The sequence below is a fragment of the Carcharhinus amblyrhynchos genome, chromosome 3 (assembly GCF_965287045.1).
Source record: "Carcharhinus amblyrhynchos chromosome 3, sCarAmb.v2.hapA, whole genome shotgun sequence".
Lineage (NCBI taxonomy): Eukaryota > Metazoa > Chordata > Chondrichthyes > Carcharhiniformes > Carcharhinidae > Carcharhinus > Carcharhinus amblyrhynchos.
In genome coordinates, this window is record NC_137326.1 from 4,880,269 (window position 1) to 4,900,721 (window position 20,453).

Genomic DNA, 20,453 nt, shown 5'->3' on the forward strand with positions numbered 1-20,453 from the left:
AATACCATGGCACTATTGCAAAAAGCAGGGGCGTTATCCCCCTTGTCCTTGCCAACGTTTGTTTCTAAATCAACATCACAGATTACCTGATCAACGCTTTTTGTGTGGGCTTGCTGTGCGCTTCCTACATTATTACAGTGACTACACTTTGAGAGTATTTAACTGGTAAGTAAAGCACTTGGGACATCTGGTGGTCACGAAATCTCTAGAAATACATTTCTTTCTAAGGAGATTAAAGATGAGATGAGAGTTGTTCTAACAAATTAAAAATAAATAGAAAAAGTTACTTAATCTAAAAAAGCTAAAAAAAAGACATAAAACGGGAGAATAGAGGACCTAGAAATTGCATCTATTCTAGTGAGTACAGATGTATGTTGGATAATTGGAGATCGTGACTAATGTAATGCCCATTTCCACAGAGAGATGGATCTTACCCAAACAATTCAAAATCATAGAAAAATCTCCCCTGAACCTTCGAGGCTATCATCCTTCTCTATAAGAGTGCAGTATTCTACCTGTGGCCTAACTACCTTTTGCAGCACAACCTCCCTATTCTTATAATCTATGCCTCAGCTAAATAAATATTCCATATGCCCCTTGACCACATCTACCTGTCCACCTTCAGGGAGCTGTGGACAAACAATGCACTGTCCTCTGCTCCTCCACACTTCTTTGTGTCTTCCAATTTGAGTATTCACTTGTTTTGTTAGCCTTTCCCAAAATGCATCATCTCACACTCTGGAGCCACTTTTTGCCACTGTTGTGCCCATCTGGCCAGTGCACTGGTATCTTCTTAATTATCATCCAAACAGCTGAACGTAGTACTCAACTGCAGATTTCTTAATCATGCTCCCTACATTTGACTTTAAACCATTGATGTATAATCGCAAAAAGCAAGGACCTAGTACAAATTTGTAGGTAATACAAAGAGGCATGATAGTAAAGCAAGAAAGCTTTACTTTAGATAGTTATTGATTCAGATTATTATTCAGATAGTTACTGAGAAGACAAAGGAGTTAACAAGAAATCATTAAAAACTTGGAGAACGAGAGCAAAAGCAGAATGGGTTTTTTCTTACCATTGACTCCTTTCGAAGGTCACTATACATCTTGGCCACTTTATCCTGGTCCATCTGATTCAACTTCGGATGGACTTTCTCTTTGCCATAAATGATATATTTCTTCAGTAGCTCTTGTGGGATAGGTTCCACCCCGTACGTGTTTGGCAAGTAAGTTTCTTCTGGTTCTCCATTCATATAATCCTTGTTGCTTGGATGGTTTTTGATGTGACTGGCCACAACAAAGCGAGCTAGCAATTCATCCTGTGTAAGATAGGTAGTGAATATTTACAGCTCTCATTACATGACAACATCATTAAAAACCCCCCAACTAAGATTGGTTAAGGAGGGAAAGCACAATATCCTCATAGTTCAAAGCACTAGATTTGGGGAGAAGAGGCATGGAAAATTAATGATATGGGATGTCCAGTGTGTCTGTGCCATCCACAAGTCATCCAGCCCTCTCTAACAAATCACCTTCAGTCCTACAATCTTCAGATCAAAGCTTCACTCTGGCCTCTTGCTTAACCCATTTCTTTCACCCCGCTAATGGTGACCCTGCCTTTAGCTTTACGGAGACCAAGCTCTGGAATTACGTCCCTAAAACTCTCCAACTCTATTCTCAACATATTTAAATTCACCTCTGACTACATGGTCTTTTATTCCACATTGCTTGCTGTTGAATCTGGTCTTGTCCATTGTTCGAGTACAGAAAGTCAGTTCACAGAACCACTGAAGACGACCATTCGGCCCACTGAATCTGCACCGACTCTTACCCAGGCCCCATCCCAGCAATCTCATGCATTTACCCCCCCTAATCTATATGTCTTGGCACACTAAGGGGCAATTTCCTATGGCCAATCCACCTAACCCACACATCTTTGGACTGTGGGAGGAAGCTCATGCAGACATGGGGAGAACGTGCCAACTCCACAGACAGACACTCAAAAGGTGGAACTGAACTCAGGTCCCTGCACTGTGAGACAGCATTGCTAACCACTGTGCCAATGTGCTGTCTGTCCATATAGTCATATATTTCCCAGAAAGTATAGTACTGAAGCCATACTTTCACATTTATTTACAGAGCTACAATAAACTAGGCTTGTACTCGTTAGAGTTTAGAAGAATGAGGGGAGATCTCATTGAGACGTATAGAATGATGAATGGGATGGATAGGATAGAGGTGGAGAGACTCTTCCTGCTCAGAAAGGACAGTAGGACTAGGGGGCACAGCCTCAAGATAAAGGGGGGGGGGGGGGCGGTTTAGAACGGAGTTGAGGAAGAACTTCTTCACTCAAAGGGTGGTGAATCTCTGGAATTCTCTGCTCGTTGAAGTGGTGGAGGCTGCCTCGCTAAATATTTTTAAGACGCGGGTTGATGGGTTTTTGATAAGAGAGGGGATTAAGGGTTATGGGGAGAGGGCGGGAATGTGGAACTGAGTCACGACAGATCAGCCATGATCTTATTGAATGGCGGGGCAGGCTCGAAGGGCTAGATGGCCTACTCCTGCTCCTATTTCTTATGTTCTTATGACATCGCCTAATCCAGTAGCCACAGCTTCAGTGTGTCCATTCAAAGGGACACACTGAAAGGGAAATTCAAAGGGAATTCAATTGAATTCCCCAGTTCATGACCACAACGTGTGTTCAATTAAAATGCAAACAACATATCTTAGCACATGAAAAACAAATTAAAAAAACACTCGGGGTCAAATTGTTCCACTTGCATCACTGCAATAGGAACTTTATATCAAAACAAAACTGTCAAATAACGAGAACAGAATTTAATTCATACCTGAACAGGGTCAATAGTATCTCGAACAACACAAAGAATGTCAAATCTAGACACAATAGGCTCAGAAAGATCCACGTTCTCCGCAAAGGTCAAAGAAGGGTCATACCGACCACCTGAACAATACACAAGGTAAGTAAATAAATTAACATTGCCGCATACCACATCCCTGGAACATTCTTTCACTCTTTGTCAAACGTAACAATGATTTTACATTTGGAGTGAGACAAGCTCAAACCAAGTGCTACCAACTGAGCAATCACCGTCAGCCCCTCTTTTTAAAAAGTTTGCCTTTGTTTGCAATGATTATATTTCCACTTTGTTTTAATAACCTCTTTTCTTCCTCTTGATACAAGCCTAGGCTGAAAACATTGAGGAAGGGAAAAGGAATAGGTTCAAGTTGTTTAATACTATGTGGAAGAAGTATCAGTCACATAAAAATAATTAACACTGGTGTATTCTATACAGTCCAGCTGCAGAGATAAATAAATTCAACTTCTCTATTTCTGGAGCTGATGCAAGTTCCTACAAACCAGTTCCCCAGGAGAGGCTAGAAGCGTAACTAACTGATTGTTTTGTATGTCAGTTGCAATGAATTCAAAGAGGGGGAATTATACTGAAGGCACAGCACTATTCATACTGTGAGGGATCCAAATCCTGCTCCTCAAAGTAGAAACGCAGAAATGCTTCCTCGACCAAAAACGATTCTTCTAGTTCACTTACCATCATCCTGGTGGTTGCTTATTATGCTAATGGATCCACTGACTGATCTTAGCCATTATCACTCAACACTCCCAGGCAACAGAAATCTGTGCTGGAGATCCTTAGGATCACAGGACTATACAAGCACTTGACTTTTAACTACACTCTGATGTGCCACAGCAAGCCACAACTATATCAAAAAATGCTCAAACGCTGCACTGACTGTAAAGCACTTTGGGACATTCTGTAATTACGAAAAGCACTACACAGGTATGTTTTCAGCGCACATTTGAAACTTCCTTCAGGTACCAGCCATCTTTTCTCCTCATTGCTGCTGACCAGTGTTACATTCTGATCAGATTCCAACTGGCAGCCAGTTTGGCTCCACAATTCTGCAGCCCAACAGGAGGCATTGTTTGATTTATTCTCACCTATGGGATTGGCAGCAGCAATTATCGTGCATCTGGCCTGAAGAGAAGTCACGATACCAGCCTTCGAGATGGAGATGCTTTGCTGTTCCATCGCCTCATGAATACTGGTCCTGTCCTGTTCATTCATCTGAAAATATAGAAGCAGCATCATCACACATGTCACTCTTTCGAAAGAGATGTTAAACTTTTTAGATATCTCAGTTGGATGTAAAATATCCCACGACACTACATTTGCAACAGCAGGGGACTATACCCAGTTGGCTGTCCAATACTTATCCCTCAATCGGTATCACAAAAACAGATTATCTAGTCATTATCACATTGCTGTTTGTGGGATCTCCCTGTGATTAAAATGGCTGCCATGTTTCCTATATTATAACAGTGATGACATTCAGAATTGCTTCAGAGTCAATAAAGTGCATTGGATGTTCAATGGTCATGAAGGCATTACAGAAATGCAAGTCTTTTTGTTCCCCTTCAGTAAATTTTTGAACTTTTCTACAGGTATCAGGTTTGATTCCCAGCCTGCATGAAGTTAGACTGCTATTAAGCATGAAACAATTAGCCACAGCAAACCAAGAATCTGTTGATGCTCACTAGGGAAGAACAAGCGCCAAGTCCAAATTTCTCTTGCGTGACATCTGGTTGAAGGTGTATGCAGTTTATCTCCCCTCTCTTTATTCTCAGGATGGACATTTATTGCCCGTCCCTAGTCACCTTTAAGTGGTCACATCCCTTCTTCTAGAGTAGGTTTTGATGCAACAAAGTGGCTTGCAACACCACTTTTCAGAAGCCGGGTGAGTCAACTACATTGGTGTAGGACAGGAATTGCAGTTTGGGTAAGAGCAGCAGGTTTGCGAGACATTAGGTGAACCGGTTAGCTTTGTGTAAGCTGCTAGTTTTAACTCCAGGCTTCTTTTTAGCCCAAAGTTAAATTCTCAAACTGTTATGGTGGGACAACAAACTTGGGCAAGTAACAGGCAAGGAATGGAGACAGCTCAGGAGTGAATTACCCCCTTTAAAATACATTTTAAAAAAATCAGTAAAGAATGGTAATTGGGAAAAGGTTCCACACCACAGCTGATGCCCAAGGAACCAGCTAAGCACAACTCAGCTTTTACAGGTAGAAAGTGGGGATGACGTGGAGGTGCTAGTGTTGGACTGGGGTAGGCACAGTAAGTAGTCTCACAACACCAGATTAAAGTCCAACAGGTTTAACCTGTTGGAATTTAATCTGGTATTGTGAAACTACTTAAAATAGGGATGGTTACAGGCTGAGAAAATTTCTAAGTGTGGTTCTTCTTACCTTGTCAAACTCATCGATGAGACAGACTCCTCTGTCTGCCAACACCAGAGCTCCAGCCTCCAAGGTCCATTCCCTGCTCATCGGGTTCCTCTGCACATAGGCGGTTAGACCAACAGCAGATGCACCTTGACCAGTGGTAAAGACTGCTCGACTGGAGACCTTCTCAGCATATTTTAGGAACTGTGATTTGGCTGTGCCTGGATCACCACATAGCAGGACGTTGATGTCCCCACGGACTTTGTGCTTTCCACCTGAAGCCCAAGCAAGCAGAACGAGAAATTTGTTTAAAATCCTCCAAAGTAGCATTAAGGAAGATCCAAGGTCTTCATGAAGCTAATTCCTTGAGAAATCCAATACAAGAGGTTACAAACAGAAGATAGTCATTAATAAACTCAATAGAGAATTCACGGGAAACTTCTTCACAGTGATTATAATACGGAACTCATAAGGTCAAGTCAAACAGCATAAATGTATTTGAGGGGCGGCTACACGAACATGATGGTGATAGGATGTGAGGAAGCTGGTGAAGCAAACAGTTTGGAGATCTTCAAACAAATAAAGTAATGCACAGGACTTGAGGACAAGAAATAGAATGAAAGATCATTTTTGCTGTTAGCAAACACACGGGCTTGGAGAATAAGGTTAAAAAGTGCAGATAACCAGATGATGGAATGGGTCAAGCATTAGTAATTAGGTGACATCATAGTCTTAGAAAGTTTTAGAATGAAATGAACCTTGAAAATAAACACTCAAGTTTTTTTTTTCTGGAAAAAAAATCAATTTATGGAGCATCTTGAATTACAAAAAGATTCCAAGATGCAATCAAAAAAAGTTGAGACAAATGATGAGATAATGGGTGTGATTTTCCAGCCCTGCTACGCTGGTCGAGTAGCACAACGAGGCAGGAAATGTGAATGGGAGGCCAAAAACGGTAATTGCGACCGGCACCTGGCTGGTCACGAATCACGTGGGCTACTAGTCATGGTGTAAACAGCAGCGTGCAGTTGATTTAAATATTTATATCCTAATTGAAATCTATTTAGCAAGGCTGGGACAATATCATCAGTGCTCACTTATGTTTCCAGCCCTGCTGGTGGAGCTCCACACCCACAGGGATCATGTATGATCCCAGCCTTGCTGGTGGAACCGGAGGGCACTGAGGTCCCCAGGAGGTCAGTGGCAAATAGTTGCCAATGCCCACTGGGCACCTTGGCTTTGCTAGCCTGGCAAACTGCCAGGGGGCAGGGCAAGGTAGGAGAGGAGGGAAAGGGTGGGAAACTCTGTGGGGTGGGGGCACCTGTGTGGTGAAACATACGCAGTGGCCCACTCAGCAGTCTGATGCCAGCCTCTCGAACATGATAGGCCCCACCCCCACCATTGGGAATCACCTGACAGCCTGTGTTGCACAGAGTGGTGTAAATTCATTTCACGAAGCTCGTCCAAGAAATGGGCAATGAAAAACTTGGTCCAAGGGATGGCTTTTAAGGCAGGTCTTAGGAGGAATATGGTTAAGTCTGTCAATGTTAACAAGAAAGTTTAATTTCTTAATAGAAATCGACCTACCTGGGTTTTTAGCTTCACCTCCGAACAGTGCAAGCGCAAGACCCCTTTTTATGTCCTCGTGACCATATATAGAAGGTGCAATACTAGCAAAGATCTAGGAAAGGGGAGGAACAGATATTGTTATCAAAAGGTATAGATACAAAGTCACTCGTGATTATGCTTAGAATGTTTAGGCAGTTTAGTCGTCACCTGATAGCACCAGCAACTGTGCAGCTAGTAGCCAGCGGTGTAACACGCACCACCTTTACCATGACTCAGAGTACAACAAGAATCCACTTTGCACATCGCACACGGACATAGCAAACTAAATTCAAAAATTTCATGGTCTCGCACTAAAGTCAGTCATTCCAAAAAGTCGCAGACTTCCTGGAAACCAATGCTGGTACAGAGGCACAGAAAAGCCTCATGATTATGCTAATCTGAGTCACAATGAAAACTGTTCCTTTGCTTTTATTGGGCGGAAAAAAAGTGAAGTTTAATTGCTGGAAAGATTTTCAAATTTACACACTGCCCAAAATGTCTGCTGGTGCCAGAGAGGAGAGGGAAGAGACTGAATTATTTTTCCACTCCTGATACCCATTGCAAGTATGAGTAATAAGTCTGGTTTATCAAAGACCAGAAACAGGGTATATCTTCTGATAACATGATCATCTTAAACTCCCCACATGGGACACTGAGCTCCTTCCCCAAAGTCTAATCATGTACATGTAAAGACAAAACAACCTCTGAATGTAACAAAGCGATCACTCCATTTTTGCACAAAGTTCTCAATACCTTCTGGACATGAAGCCAAATTGCATCTAGGGATGGCTAGGCCCTGTGCTGAAACTCAAAACCTGAAGTGAACACACAGAGAAAAATTGAGCCAAATTTATGGGGTGAAACAAGCATGGGGGCAGGAGGAAATAATGAATTTTTTCAGCAGCTGGGTCAGACACTTCATATTTTCTGAGGGCATACCCACCAGCAGCCAATTTTAACAGTCAACAATGTTCAAGTGTCCTGGGGACCTGCTTGACGTGTGTTCCGCTGTTTGAATGTAATAACCAGCTGATCAAAAAACACTGACTGAACATGCCATCAACAGAGCCCAATTTCTCCTGTTTCCCAGAAAGGCCAAACCAGCACCCCTTGAAAAGATGAGGCCACCAAGAAAAATGCTTTTGACTTGCATTAGTTAGCAGACTTCTGCTCAAATATGCCTCAGAACATAAACATGTAAAATGCATATGTATGTGTGTGTGCATACCTGCACACACACCAGTAGGAGATACATCCTGCACTGTTCGATTTTCTACCCAAGCGCAGTAATCAACTTTGATAGTTTAAAGAAACCCTACAGTGCAGGAGGCCACATTCAAGTCTGCATCGACAACAATCCCACCCATGCCCTATTCCCGTCACCCACATATATACCCCACTAATCCCTCTAACCTATGCATCTCGGGACACCAAGGATCAATTTAGCACGGCCAAACAATCTAACCCGCACATCTTTAGAGTGTGGGAGGAAACCCATGCAGACACAGGGAGAACATACAAACTCCACGCACAGTCACCCAAGCCAGGAATCGATCCCAGGTCCCTGGTGCTGAGGAGCAGCAGTGCTAACCACTGTGCCGCCCCAGTGGTTAATTAGAGCTTTGCATCTGAAGCCTCACCCATCACAACTCAGACTCACCCTCTCCCCAATGCGTTCATCTTTTGAAAGACCCACAATGGCCTTGACGTCTTCATCAGTAAGCTCACCAATGGCCACTTTATTGTCCTTCTTTGTGATGTGATTTGCCATGATTACTGTAGCGAAGACTGGGAATCCATTGGCAGTATTGAGGGAACCATCATAGTTGTTATGATATATGCCGGTGAGCTCCTGCAAGAACAGACAGAACAAGCATACAATCAGCCTCTCAGAGCAAAACCATTTAAATTATATTAGCATGAAATGCAAATGAGCGTGATTCATTCACACCATTTGGGGATGGTGGATGAGGGAACTGAGTTGAGGTAATTGGTTCCAATCTTGTTGAATAGTAGAGTTGACTCGAGGGGACTACGCTGGCTCAAATCGTTTTCTTAAATAGGTACATTCTTTCCACCCCATCCCTTCATCCATTACTTACCCTTTGCCCACTAAGAAGGGCTTTACTCTCTGCTATAAACATAGTCTAATTTCTGAAGGAACACTTTTCAAGTTTCTACATCAATTAAGCCTCTTCATGTTTTACCAACTTTCAATGCTATGCATATACTTCTCCTTTTTGCATGTTAATTTGAGATCAATAATGTAAGAGTGACACGTGACCAAGATTAGTTATACTACTGGTCTGACAAGTTTGTGACATTGATCACACCTATACTGTGAAATGGAGTTGAAAAACTTTCCATAAGAATGTGTTAACATTACAAAGCTGACTGAAACTAATCGACACAGCCACGAAACGCACAACATGGCTGGCATATAAAGTGCCCTTCCTTTCAAAACTTGACTAGAAAATACACATGATTCCCCACATGCACAGAGGATTGAAAACTTACAATTTCATCGCCTGGTTTGCAGCTATCCACCAGGTCTGCCAGCAGAATTGCATCTTTTGAACGTGGTAGCCTCCCAGCTGCAACCTTGCCTGGGCTTTCCTGAATGGTAATCCTTTGATAATTCTGGTACACAGTCTGAAGAGAAACAAGAAACTGATTGGTAAACAGGACATCGGCACAAAATTCATTTCAGAGTAAGCATTTGGGTTAAACTGGATGAATCAAGCTAAACACCAATTTTCATTTTGAAAACATCTTTAACGTAGGAAGATAAAATTATTTGCTGTCATAGAATCCTATAATGCAGAAGGGCAGAAGGTCATTTGGCCTATCAAGTCTGCACAGACCACAATCCCATCCAGGCCCTATCCCCATAACCCCACACATTCACCCTAGATAGCCCCCTGGCATTATAGGGGCAATTTTTTATCATGGCCAATCCACCTAACCTGCACAAATTTGGAGTGTGGGAGGAAACAGGGGCACCCGGAGGAAACGCATGCAAACGCAGGGAGAATGTGCAAACTCCACACAGAAAGTAACTCAAGCCGGAAATTGAACCTGGGTCCCTGGTGCTGTGAGGCAGCAGTGCTAACCACTGTGCTGTCCTGTCGGAAGCGAATTGGACTCTTTTGGTCTTCGGTCATAATTTCACCATTTTATTTTTAAAAAGACAGAGGGACCAAATACACCATGCCAGGAATAATCCTCACCATCTTCATAAACCTCACACCACAGTTGGATGTTTAGAGGCTCAACCAAAAAAAAAGTGTAACTAACTTGCATGAAGTCACTGTTACTTAGGTATTATGTGTTTGGATTTAGAATTTATCCACCAATGATACAAAATCCACAAGATCAACCTTTGACAAAGGGTGCCTGACAGGCATCTTCCAAATCCTGATGGGATTTGATGAGGCGGATGCTAAAGGTGTTGGCGCTTTTGGCGAAAACCAAAACTAGAACATATAATAGGGAAGACAGTGGTCACATATTTCATAGGTGAACCATGAGGAATAGTTCAAATTGTGACCGTGACCCAGCAAGTTAGACCACTGTCAGTATACTGAACTCCTGCCGAGATCTCCATTCCTGCTGGCATCACAGCCATTCATACTGGCAGCTGAAGCCCAGTCGAATGGATTGTTAGCAACTGCTTCTCCAGCCAAACAAATAAAAACCAAAGACACCACCAACAAATAGACTCACCTAATAAAGGAGCAGTGCTCCAAAAGCTCCTGCTACCAAATAAACCTGTTGGGACTTGAACCTGGTGTTGAGAGATTTCTTACTATGCCCAGCCCAGTCCAACGCTGACATCACGACGAATTGAACTCGGGATTAATTTCTTTAGGTAATAATTACAGCCAGTCATTTGGCCCAACAAGCCCACTCACAAACTAACAGGCATCTTTTTCATCTAACCCCAAGGTATCTTCTATTTATTCCTCTACCTCCCCCACCCCCCACACCTGCCTCATTGTGTTCATCTAGCCCCCTCATGCCCAACTAATCTACACTAGTTGCCTCAACTACTCCATGCTAAAGCAAGTGTCACATTTTCACCAACAATTTTAAAAGACAAACTGAAACAGAAAATGCTGGAAATACTTAAGAACATAAGAAATAGGAGCAGGAGTAGGCCATCCAGCCCTTCGAGCCTGCCCCGCCATTCAATAAGATCATGGCTGATCTGTCGTGGCTCAGTTCCACATTCCCGCCCTCTCCCCATAACCCTTAATCCCCTCGCTTATCAAAAACCCATCAACCCGCGTCTTAAAAATATCTAGCAAGGCAGCCTCCACCACCTCAACGGGCAGAGAATTCCAGAGATTCACCACCCTTTGAGTGAAGAAGTTCCTCCTCAACTCCGTTCTAAACCGCCCCCCCTTTATCTTGAGGCTGAGCCCCCTAGTCCTACTGTCCTTTCTGAGCGGGAAGAGCCTCTCCACCTCTATCCTATCCATCCCATTCATCATTTTATATGTCTTAATGAGATCTCCCCTCATTCTTCTAATTCATTCATACTTGGTCAGACTCTTCTATGGAGACAGTAATAGAGTATATTTCAGGCCGAAAACCTTTTGCACAAAAAAGGGAAAAACAAGTTATATGGACAGCATTTAGATAAAGTCTGGTGGCAGGAGACTTGCATGGATTCTGGTGGGAATTGACATAAACAAATACCTGGTGCCCTCTGGCTATGACTAAACGTAAGATCCACACAAACTACAAACACTGTTTGTTCTCCAAACACTAGGTCAACAATCTTTCTTCCCAAGGACAATCCCACAGTAGAAGCTGCCAAAGGAAATAGTCACAGCCTCATCACTGGGAATCTTCAGGACCCATTCTTAGGCAAGTCTTCATTATCAAGACTACCAGCTCAGCAGGTCATTTCTGGTTTAGTCAGCATTACCCACAAACATTGACAGAACACAATTAACAGTCTGTGATGCCGTTACAATTAAAACAGAAGTGGACAAAACACTAACATGCTGGGTCAAATTGTTTGTTTGTGTGCTGTAAATTCTACATACTTTTTAAAAACAAGTAGCGGTGCGATCAGCATGTCACACCACTTCTTGCATAGCTGCCCAGCAGAGTAAGTAAAGAGACTTTGAATGCAATACCAGGTCGAGTCAGTCGCCAAATGGACTAAGCTAACATACCTCTTCCATGTTGATTTCAAATGGCCCTGCAGACTGACATTCAGGACAAGAACCCGGCTTCACTTCCTGGTTCTGGGACTGGAAGAAAGGTCCAAGGACGAAGTTACACTTGTTACAGTTGTACTTGACCATGCTGAGCTGCGGCAGAACCCCTGTAGAGCTGGTGACTACTCCACTTGTCCGGATCAGCTGATTCAAGTGAAGCTGCCTGTAATAAAAAGAGTAAGTCAGGCACTGAAGGCAGCAGAACAATTTGATGAGGCTATTAAAAAGATACCAAGTACAAAAATAAGGACGTTATGCTAACCGTTCGTGAGTTATTAGTTAGCCCTCTGCTGGGAGTATTTAGGAGAGACGACGTAACTTTATTCCAGGTTAAGAAGAGACAACAGGTATTAAAAGTCTTTGTGATTTTGAATAATTAGGGAGAAATTGTTTCCATTTGCAGAAGATAATTACCAAAGGAACAATATTTTTAAAAGCAGCAACATTTTAAATACACTGAGTTATGATCCAGAATCTGGAAAGATTGGTAGAAGTAGATTCAATAATAACGTTTTATAAAGAAAGAAATTGGATATATATTTACCCTACATTGATTTTAGGGAATGAGGAGTGCAGCCCAATATGGAAGGATAGAAGTTACATTCTATGCAATTTAAAACACTGAGACACAATCACATTGAAACCATAAGATTATTAGGGGCTTGGGCAGGGTAGATGCTGAGAGCATGCTTAACATTGCTGGCTCACAGCACTAGGGGCCTGGCTTTGATCACAGTCTGCAGACTCTGCACATGCTTTCCGTGTCTGCATGGGTTTCCTCTGGCTGCTCCAGTTTCCTCCCACAATCTGAAAAATGTGCTGGTTAGGTGCATTGGTTATGCTAAATTCTCCGTCAGTGTGATGACTCAGATTTTCACAGTAACTTCATCGCAGTGTTAATGTAAGCCTACTTGTAACACTAATAAATAAACTTTAAACTAGGGAGTATGGGCTCAGGTTAAAGGGATGGTGATTTTTGATTGAAATGAGGAATTTTTTCTTCAATGTTCTAAATCTTTGGAATTCACTAATCCAAGGGATACCAGAATTCAGTGGGAAAGTGTAATCAAGATATGGGATCAGCTTTGATTTGGTTATGGTTAAATGGTGGAACTGGTTTTAGGGCGAGCTGATTGTGGAACAGGTTTGCAGGGTCAAATAGCTTTATTTGTTTTAGCCTCTATTTGTTTTGGTAAAAGAAAATACAGTGCCCAGGGATGGGGCAATGTGATGCGACTAAATGGAACACTCTTCCATAGAAGTGACATAGTCACGATGGATCACACAGAAGGGTGCAGTAGAAAAGAGGCTATGACTGCTGATGACTCTGGGTTTACCACAGCACGCGAAAACGTTTTTTTGCCATGTGCAAGAACTCCAGAGCCCAGGGGTTCAAAATTACTTATACTTGACAACCAGTGTTAAGGTGAACTGTGATACGAAGATTTAATGTTCAAATTTGCACCATGTGAGGCAGCAGTAGGAGCAATAACTGCCCCTAGAGGTTATCAGTTGGATTCAGGAAAAAAAATAGAACGGGCATGATTCCAAAACGCCAGGCTCAGAGCGCATGCAGGTGATAAAATCTCAGGCCTTCACTGTGATACCTCCAACTGAAAAGTCAGTTGAACCCGCTGGGCTCAGCTGACAGAATAAGCATGAGCATGGAAGATGAGCACTGCTCTCGGAGTTAGTTAAAACCATGACAGAATTGAAAGTGATGCATGTAAATTGATTCTAGTACAAGGAGTGAGCGATGATAGTCAGTGAGACCAGATCAGCTCGCAAAAATCATTAAGAAAAGTGGGTTATGCAGTAAATTAGCACAGCATCCTTGCAAAAAGTACAGCTCCTCTTCCCTGCCACCCTTTTCAAATAAAAATATTAAAAAAGTGAATACAAATTGCTTTAAAATATAAACCATGAGACCAAAAATTGATCTTGGGGTGAGCAATTTGCAGCCCCAAACGGACGCTCACATGGCTCGTCACAGATTCCAGCCCAAGATCACAGCAATGGAGCAGGAAAGATTTGCCCCAATCTTGGAGCAAATAGATTGCTCAAATGAGGTGGGGTCAAGTTTTGGCATATGTTAATATTATACTTGGCCAAGGGCAAACAGATGTTGACAATAACGCTGACAGTTTTGTTTTTGGAATGATACAGCACAGGGAGGACATTTGACCCATTGTATCTATGGCACAAGAACACAACAAATAGAAGCAGGATTAGGCTACAAGGCCTTCAAGCCTTCCTCGCCATTCAAAATGATAAAGGTTGATTTACGCTGACCTCAACTCCTTTTCTGTGTCATTTCCCCATAGCCCTCTATTCCTTGGTCTATCATATAGTATAGACTGATGTATGAGGGGTAATTGACTAGGTTAGGATTGTTTTCTCCGAAGTTCAGACAAATTCTAACAGGACTAGACAGGGTAGATGCAGGAAGGATGCTCCCGATGGTGGGGGAGTCCAGAACCAGGGGTCACAGTCTGAGGATATAGGGTAGACCATTTCAAATGGAGGTAAGGAGACATTTTTTCACTCAAGAGTGGTGAGCCTGTGGAATTCATTATCACAGAAGTAGTTGATGCCAAAACATTGAATGTATTCAAGAGGGACTAGATACAGCACTTGGGGTGAATGGGATCAAAGGTTATGATAAAAAAAGGATTAGGCTATTGAGTTGGACAATCAGCCATGATTGTGATGAATGGCAGAACTGACTTGAAAGGCCAAATAGTTTCTTCCTGCTCCTACGTTTCTATATATTTATCCACCTCCATTTTAAATACTTCTAATGATCCAGCCTCCACTACTCTCTGGGGCAGAGAATTTCAGAGACTCATCACCCATTGCTCGAAGAAATTTCTATGCACCTCAGCTTTAAATGACCGGCCCTTTATCTCATAGCTATGTCCCCTTGTTTGAGCCTCTCCCATTAGTGAAAACATCTCACTTTCTACCCCATCAAGCCCCCTTACAGTCTTATATATTTAAAGAGGGATTTCTTCTAAACTCCAAGGAATATGGACCCAGACTATTTAGTCTCTCCTGCTCCCTTTCATTCCAGGAATTAATCTGGCGAATTACTTTTGGGCTGTCTCTAACGTTACTATATCATTCAAGGTAAGGGGACCAAAACTCGACCCAATAGTCTAGGCAAGGCCTTACCAACACGCTGTACTGAGAACCGCATCAATATATTTGTGGACAGCATATAATTAAAAATATAAATTTGAAACAAGGCCAATTAACCAAAATGAGTCACTTAAAGACAGAATACAGCTTTACCTAAAACTCAGGCCTACCATACCTGAGTGACCGGAGTTCCTCAACCAGAGGCAGACTGGAAATCCTGACATGAATTTCCTTGGCAATCCGGTCATATTTTGGGTACATGGAAAGGACCACCTCTTTGGCTGCTTCATCAAATATCTTCAACATTTCTGCTGGAGCCTCGGGCAGAAAGTAGGCCAACACATGTTCCCTGGCAGCCAAGTCCTCATAATTAACCACGAGGCTCTCTCGGTTTTCTGCAAAAGTGACAGACACTTCAGGACTACAGGCAGTACTAGCTGAAAGACTGCATCACACACTGGGGTTGTCATTTTAGATATGTGTCATTATAAACGCCAAATAAATACCAGCATCAGTATCAGTCATTCTACCAACTGGGAGCACGACTGGACAATCAGAGAGTCAATTTTATTGCAAATAAATTAACATTCTCTCTACAAATTATGTGAAGCAGAATTCAGACTGAAACAGCCACGCCTGTGATAAAAGCCTCATTATTTTTCCAGCAAAATTTAGTGAGTGGTGGGTAGTGGGCGGCACAGTGGTTAGCACTACTGTCTCAGTGCCAGGGACCCGGCTTGGGTCACCGTCTGTGTGGAGTTTGTACCTTCTCCTTGTGTCTGCATGGGTTTCCTCCGAGTGCTTCGGTTCCCTCCCACAGTATGAAAGATGTGCTGATTAGGTGCACTGATCAAATTCTAAATTCTCCCTCAGTGTCAGAGTGTGGGAGCTAGGTGGATTTTCATAGTAACTTCATTGCAGTGTTAATGTAAGTCTACTTGTGACACTAATAAAATAGACTTTAAAAAGTGCGATGATACATGTGCAACTAATAGAAATATATTATTTTTCCTTAAGGGGAATGTTTAAAATTTCAGATTTTTTTCTGTAGGCAATCAGCATGTTTGGAAAACACTGAGCTCCAGGAGGGAACAGCAAGTTAGTTAGTCATTGCAGCTAGGAATTTCTTACTTCCATTGAGCAGATGGCTTTTGCTTATATCAAAAGATCCTTTGGGAGGTTGATTGACAGAGTCACGTGATAATGTAAAGACCTGGATCTGTGCAGAGTGAAAGGGTTTTTTTTTTCCAGCTTTAGCTGGGAGTTTGCTGAAGGCAGAGATCTAAAAGCAGTTCCAAAACTCATTCCTCTCTTTGAAAGTTTCATTTCAGGACTGTTAACAATTTAGTGACTATATTTATGGTTGCCAACTGTATTTGAAGTGGCATTTTTGTCTATAAGAGGAAGGTTATTTATTTGGAACAGCAACAGTGATAAGCTGAAAAGTAGAGTGTCTTCCTTTCAATTTTAAATATTGTTCAACTATTATAGTTAAGCTACATCATTTGTTATGAGTTATATTTGAACTGTGTTATTAAATAAAACTTGTTTTACCGTAAAAAGATCCCAACTTTGTCAATGAAATCATTCCTGGAAGGAAGTATCCTTTCCTCATTTATGCTAGTATGGCTTCCTAATATAATTTGGGATTCTGGTCTAGCACCCAACAAAAAAAAAGTGTTCACAAAACCAATTGTTCCTTCCTCTCTACATAAATTGATAATGTTTTTGACCAACTTGATTTTCATGAGCACTGGGAAGCTACTTCAAGGTCTCAGTATTGATTAAGACTGGCCATCAACATCTGCACAACAGCCAATACCAACATACTTCCCTGACACTGGTACCTTGACGAGACTAACCTTTGCACATGTCACTAATCTTCTCCTTGAAGACATTGTGTCCATGCTCATCAACATGGGTCCTCAAGAAATTCTTGAAACGATGGTAGATTTCCAGTCGGGGAGCTGTTATGGAGACCCACTCCCTGACTGAGTGGCCCTTCATGTCCTCCAGGTTCTCAATACTTTCAATCATCTGCACAAGGGGGAAGAGAAGGAGGAAAAAAAACACCTAGTTAGAAACTGCCACAGGCCCTACTGCAATTGTATTACTGGGAGGTCCAAAGGACAGTCAATTTTCCTTCCGACAATAAGTACCATACACAAAGATTAGGACAGTTGACTGGGCAAAAATCCATTGTTCTGAGCTACAAAGGGAGATGTAAACCTTGTGATTCGCTTCTGATCTGCTATCAATTTATTTTGTGTTATGGGTCTCTGAACAAGTCAGTGGTCCAAACACAGATTGTTGTACAATGTATTTTTAGTCATTCCATCCTACCTGATTTAGCAAGATTCACAGGATCAACATAATTAATCCAAGTCAAGTTGGCTGGACAATTAAATCTGTTCTTTATCTATCCTTGAAGATGGCTTGGGTGGGGGATGGGGCATTTAATACGATTCAGTGAGGCAAGCAGGACGGACAACCTGTCTGTCATTTTCTACATCAGAACAAGGTCACACTCACTTCCTCTTCGTCATCGACTGCCCCGTCTGCTGCTCGCTCTGCCAGTCGGCGTTTTCTTGCTGGCCGTTCTTCATCCTCATCGTCACTTTCTGAAATGAGAGACACATTTCCTTGATATGTGTCCTCTGCCCAAGATCCCTCTTCCACACCCCCTGTCAGGCTTCAGGTGTATAAAAATTGGATGCTTTAGAGAGCCAACATGGACTCAAGTGGCCCTCCTGTAATGACTCTTTGGTTGTAGGTTCACAATCCACTCCAAGGCTTGAGCGATAATCAAGGCCTGAGCGATAATCAAGGCCAATGTTCCAGTTCAGCATTGAGGGAATACTGCACTGCTGGAGATGCTATCTTTCAGGTGAGCCATTAATGAGAGACCCTATCTGTCATCTCAGATGGACAATAACGATCCCATGCCACACACTGAAAGAAGAGCAGGGGAGTTCTCTTGGTCCTTACAGTAAACACCACATTGCTGTTTGCGTGAGCCTGGTGTGCACAAAGTGACTGCCACATTCTTCACTGGAGTGACAACACGTCAAAAATATTTAATTGCTTATGAGATGTTTTGGGGTCAACTGAGGTAAATGCAAATTCTTGTTTCATCACCTATTGCCCTTATTCGTGACACCAGCCATATACCTGCAGAGTCCTTCCAAACCAGTTAAGTCCTGTGCCTCAGCTGCTCAGTCAGCCACTTCAGTCAATAACTACCAGAGACAAGTTTTCTCACAAACTTCACCACTGAAATATCTACCATCATTGCTACTCCTTTTATTCCACAGGCTCTAAACTTTGCTCACAAGCCTGTCATGTAACACTTTATTAAATCCCCTTTGGAAGGCCACGTAACCCATATCACAGCATTAACTTCATTAACCTCCTGTGACTTCATTATAAGCTCAAGCAAGCTCGTCAAACACAATTTTCACTGAAGAAATCAGTTCCAGTTTCTCTTAATCCACCTTTATCCAAGTAATTGTTAATTTTGTCCCATATCTGCATCTCTGAAAGCTTCCCCACCTTTGAGGTTAAGGTGAAAGGCTTGTTGTTGCTGGGCTTAGGGTTAGATCCTTTTCAAAAGGGCTGTGACATTTTCAACTCTCCAGTTCCTAGGCACCAGCATCAACTGCAAGGAGAATTTGACCAGTGCCTCTGCAATTCCCACCCCTTCTTCCCTCAGTATCCTTGGAAACATTTCATCCAGTCCTTGCAAGTACAACCAATCTAATACCTCCACTTAGTTCAGAAAGTACCCATTCACCAACTACCTCAAAGCCAAGTCACAAAGAGGTGACTGCAATACAATGGTAACTGCAATACAATGGTAACAATGCTATAAAGGAACATTAGTTACCTATAAATATAGTACAAACAAGACAATATTCTTTAATGCAGGCAGGTAAGTATTTGGGACAGAGTAGAAAGCCAGTAACTTCTCAGTCTATCAGGCAGCAGACAAGGACTCCATGGATTTTGAACAACAAACGTAGCCTGGCAGTAGCAAACCCTCATCCACAGAGTGGAGTTTGACTGATCAGGAGCAAGACCATTGGGCTGCACTGCCTGGATAATATCACTAGATAGAAATATGGGATTTCTCTTAGGGTGTATGTTGTGAACATTGCACTTTTCCCAAAGTCTTGTCCTTATAAAAAGGACACAATTATTAAATACAAAAAGGTGAACTTTTACAAACATTCTTGCATCGAGGTAAGACTAGTCCTGTCAAAATACATTCCCATTCCACAAGAGAATGAAAATAAACAGATGAAAAATTGAAGAATTAATTGATTGCTGCAGATTTTCCTACAAGGCTTTTTTAGGCACAGCACAAAGGACTGGGTGCTTACCGTACAGGAGATCTATCCTCATACGGCCTTGCCGTAATCCCTCTGCATGGTCTCTCCTTCGCATTTCTCTTTCAGCTTCTGCTCGTTGGCTGGCAGTCATCGACTCCAGGTCTTCGTCGTCATCTAGGCCTTCCCGCTCGTAGACATCCAATGCTGGAATGGGCAGGTAGTCGCTGAAGATGGAAATATTCAACATGTTGTTTTACAATCAATATGGGAAAATAAAAAGTGCAAAAAGTGAAGGTTACTCTGGAGGGATCTTTGGGGGCAGCGGGAGAGGAGAGAATACTGTTAGCCATGGGCTTTTCACGTCTGGAACCCAGGTTCAAATACAGGTTAAAGTTAGGACAAAAATTTGCTTCAATAATGTTGGCTGCACATGAAATGGAGGGGGGCAATATTTGAGCCAAAATCCTAGTGCAGAACCGACTCTACTGGGTAACACCATGAAAACTGGAGAAATCCATAGGGGCGCAGGAATCGGTGATCTCCAGAATCTTGTCTTAACCCCACTCTTGTGCAAAGTTTCCAATTCTCTCATCATCTTCAATCCTGATCAATACTTAACCAAACAGGAATTAAACAATTTTTTTTTGATGCCCATTTAAAATGATGGGTTGAACAAAATACAACTTTCATTATGTGCTATGGAAAGGTAAAATCTTAACTGCCACCAACATATGGAGCTCTTAATCACTGCTGTTGGAGACAACAAATAACAATTTTCCACAATTATTATACTGAGCCACAAGATTAATTTGTCCTCTTTCAAGCAAAGCAGCTGGCAACTATGGCTAAACAAAAAAGCTTCACATTGCAACATTA

The 20,453-nt window shown here is 42.2% G+C and overlaps 1 protein-coding gene across 1 annotated transcript in view; it reads right to left on the reverse strand.

Moving 5' to 3' along the window:
- Positions 1 to 20,453, reverse strand: part of mcm2 (minichromosome maintenance complex component 2) — a 36,426-nt gene that overhangs the window by 9,143 nt on the left and 6,830 nt on the right. Inside the window, exons 3-14 of the mRNA XM_080218646.1 lie at positions 19,629 to 19,801; positions 17,779 to 17,867; positions 17,109 to 17,283; positions 15,422 to 15,641; positions 12,061 to 12,268; positions 9,389 to 9,523; positions 8,532 to 8,723; positions 6,851 to 6,944; positions 5,288 to 5,538; positions 3,982 to 4,108; positions 2,852 to 2,964; positions 1,079 to 1,321 (exon numbers count right to left, since the gene is read on the reverse strand). Of these exons, the coding sequence (XP_080074772.1) occupies positions 1,079 to 1,321; positions 2,852 to 2,964; positions 3,982 to 4,108; positions 5,288 to 5,538; positions 6,851 to 6,944; positions 8,532 to 8,723; positions 9,389 to 9,523; positions 12,061 to 12,268; positions 15,422 to 15,641; positions 17,109 to 17,283; positions 17,779 to 17,867; positions 19,629 to 19,801 (2,020 nt within the window). The remainder of the gene's footprint in view (positions 1 to 1,078; positions 1,322 to 2,851; positions 2,965 to 3,981; positions 4,109 to 5,287; positions 5,539 to 6,850; positions 6,945 to 8,531; positions 8,724 to 9,388; positions 9,524 to 12,060; positions 12,269 to 15,421; positions 15,642 to 17,108; positions 17,284 to 17,778; positions 17,868 to 19,628; positions 19,802 to 20,453) is intronic.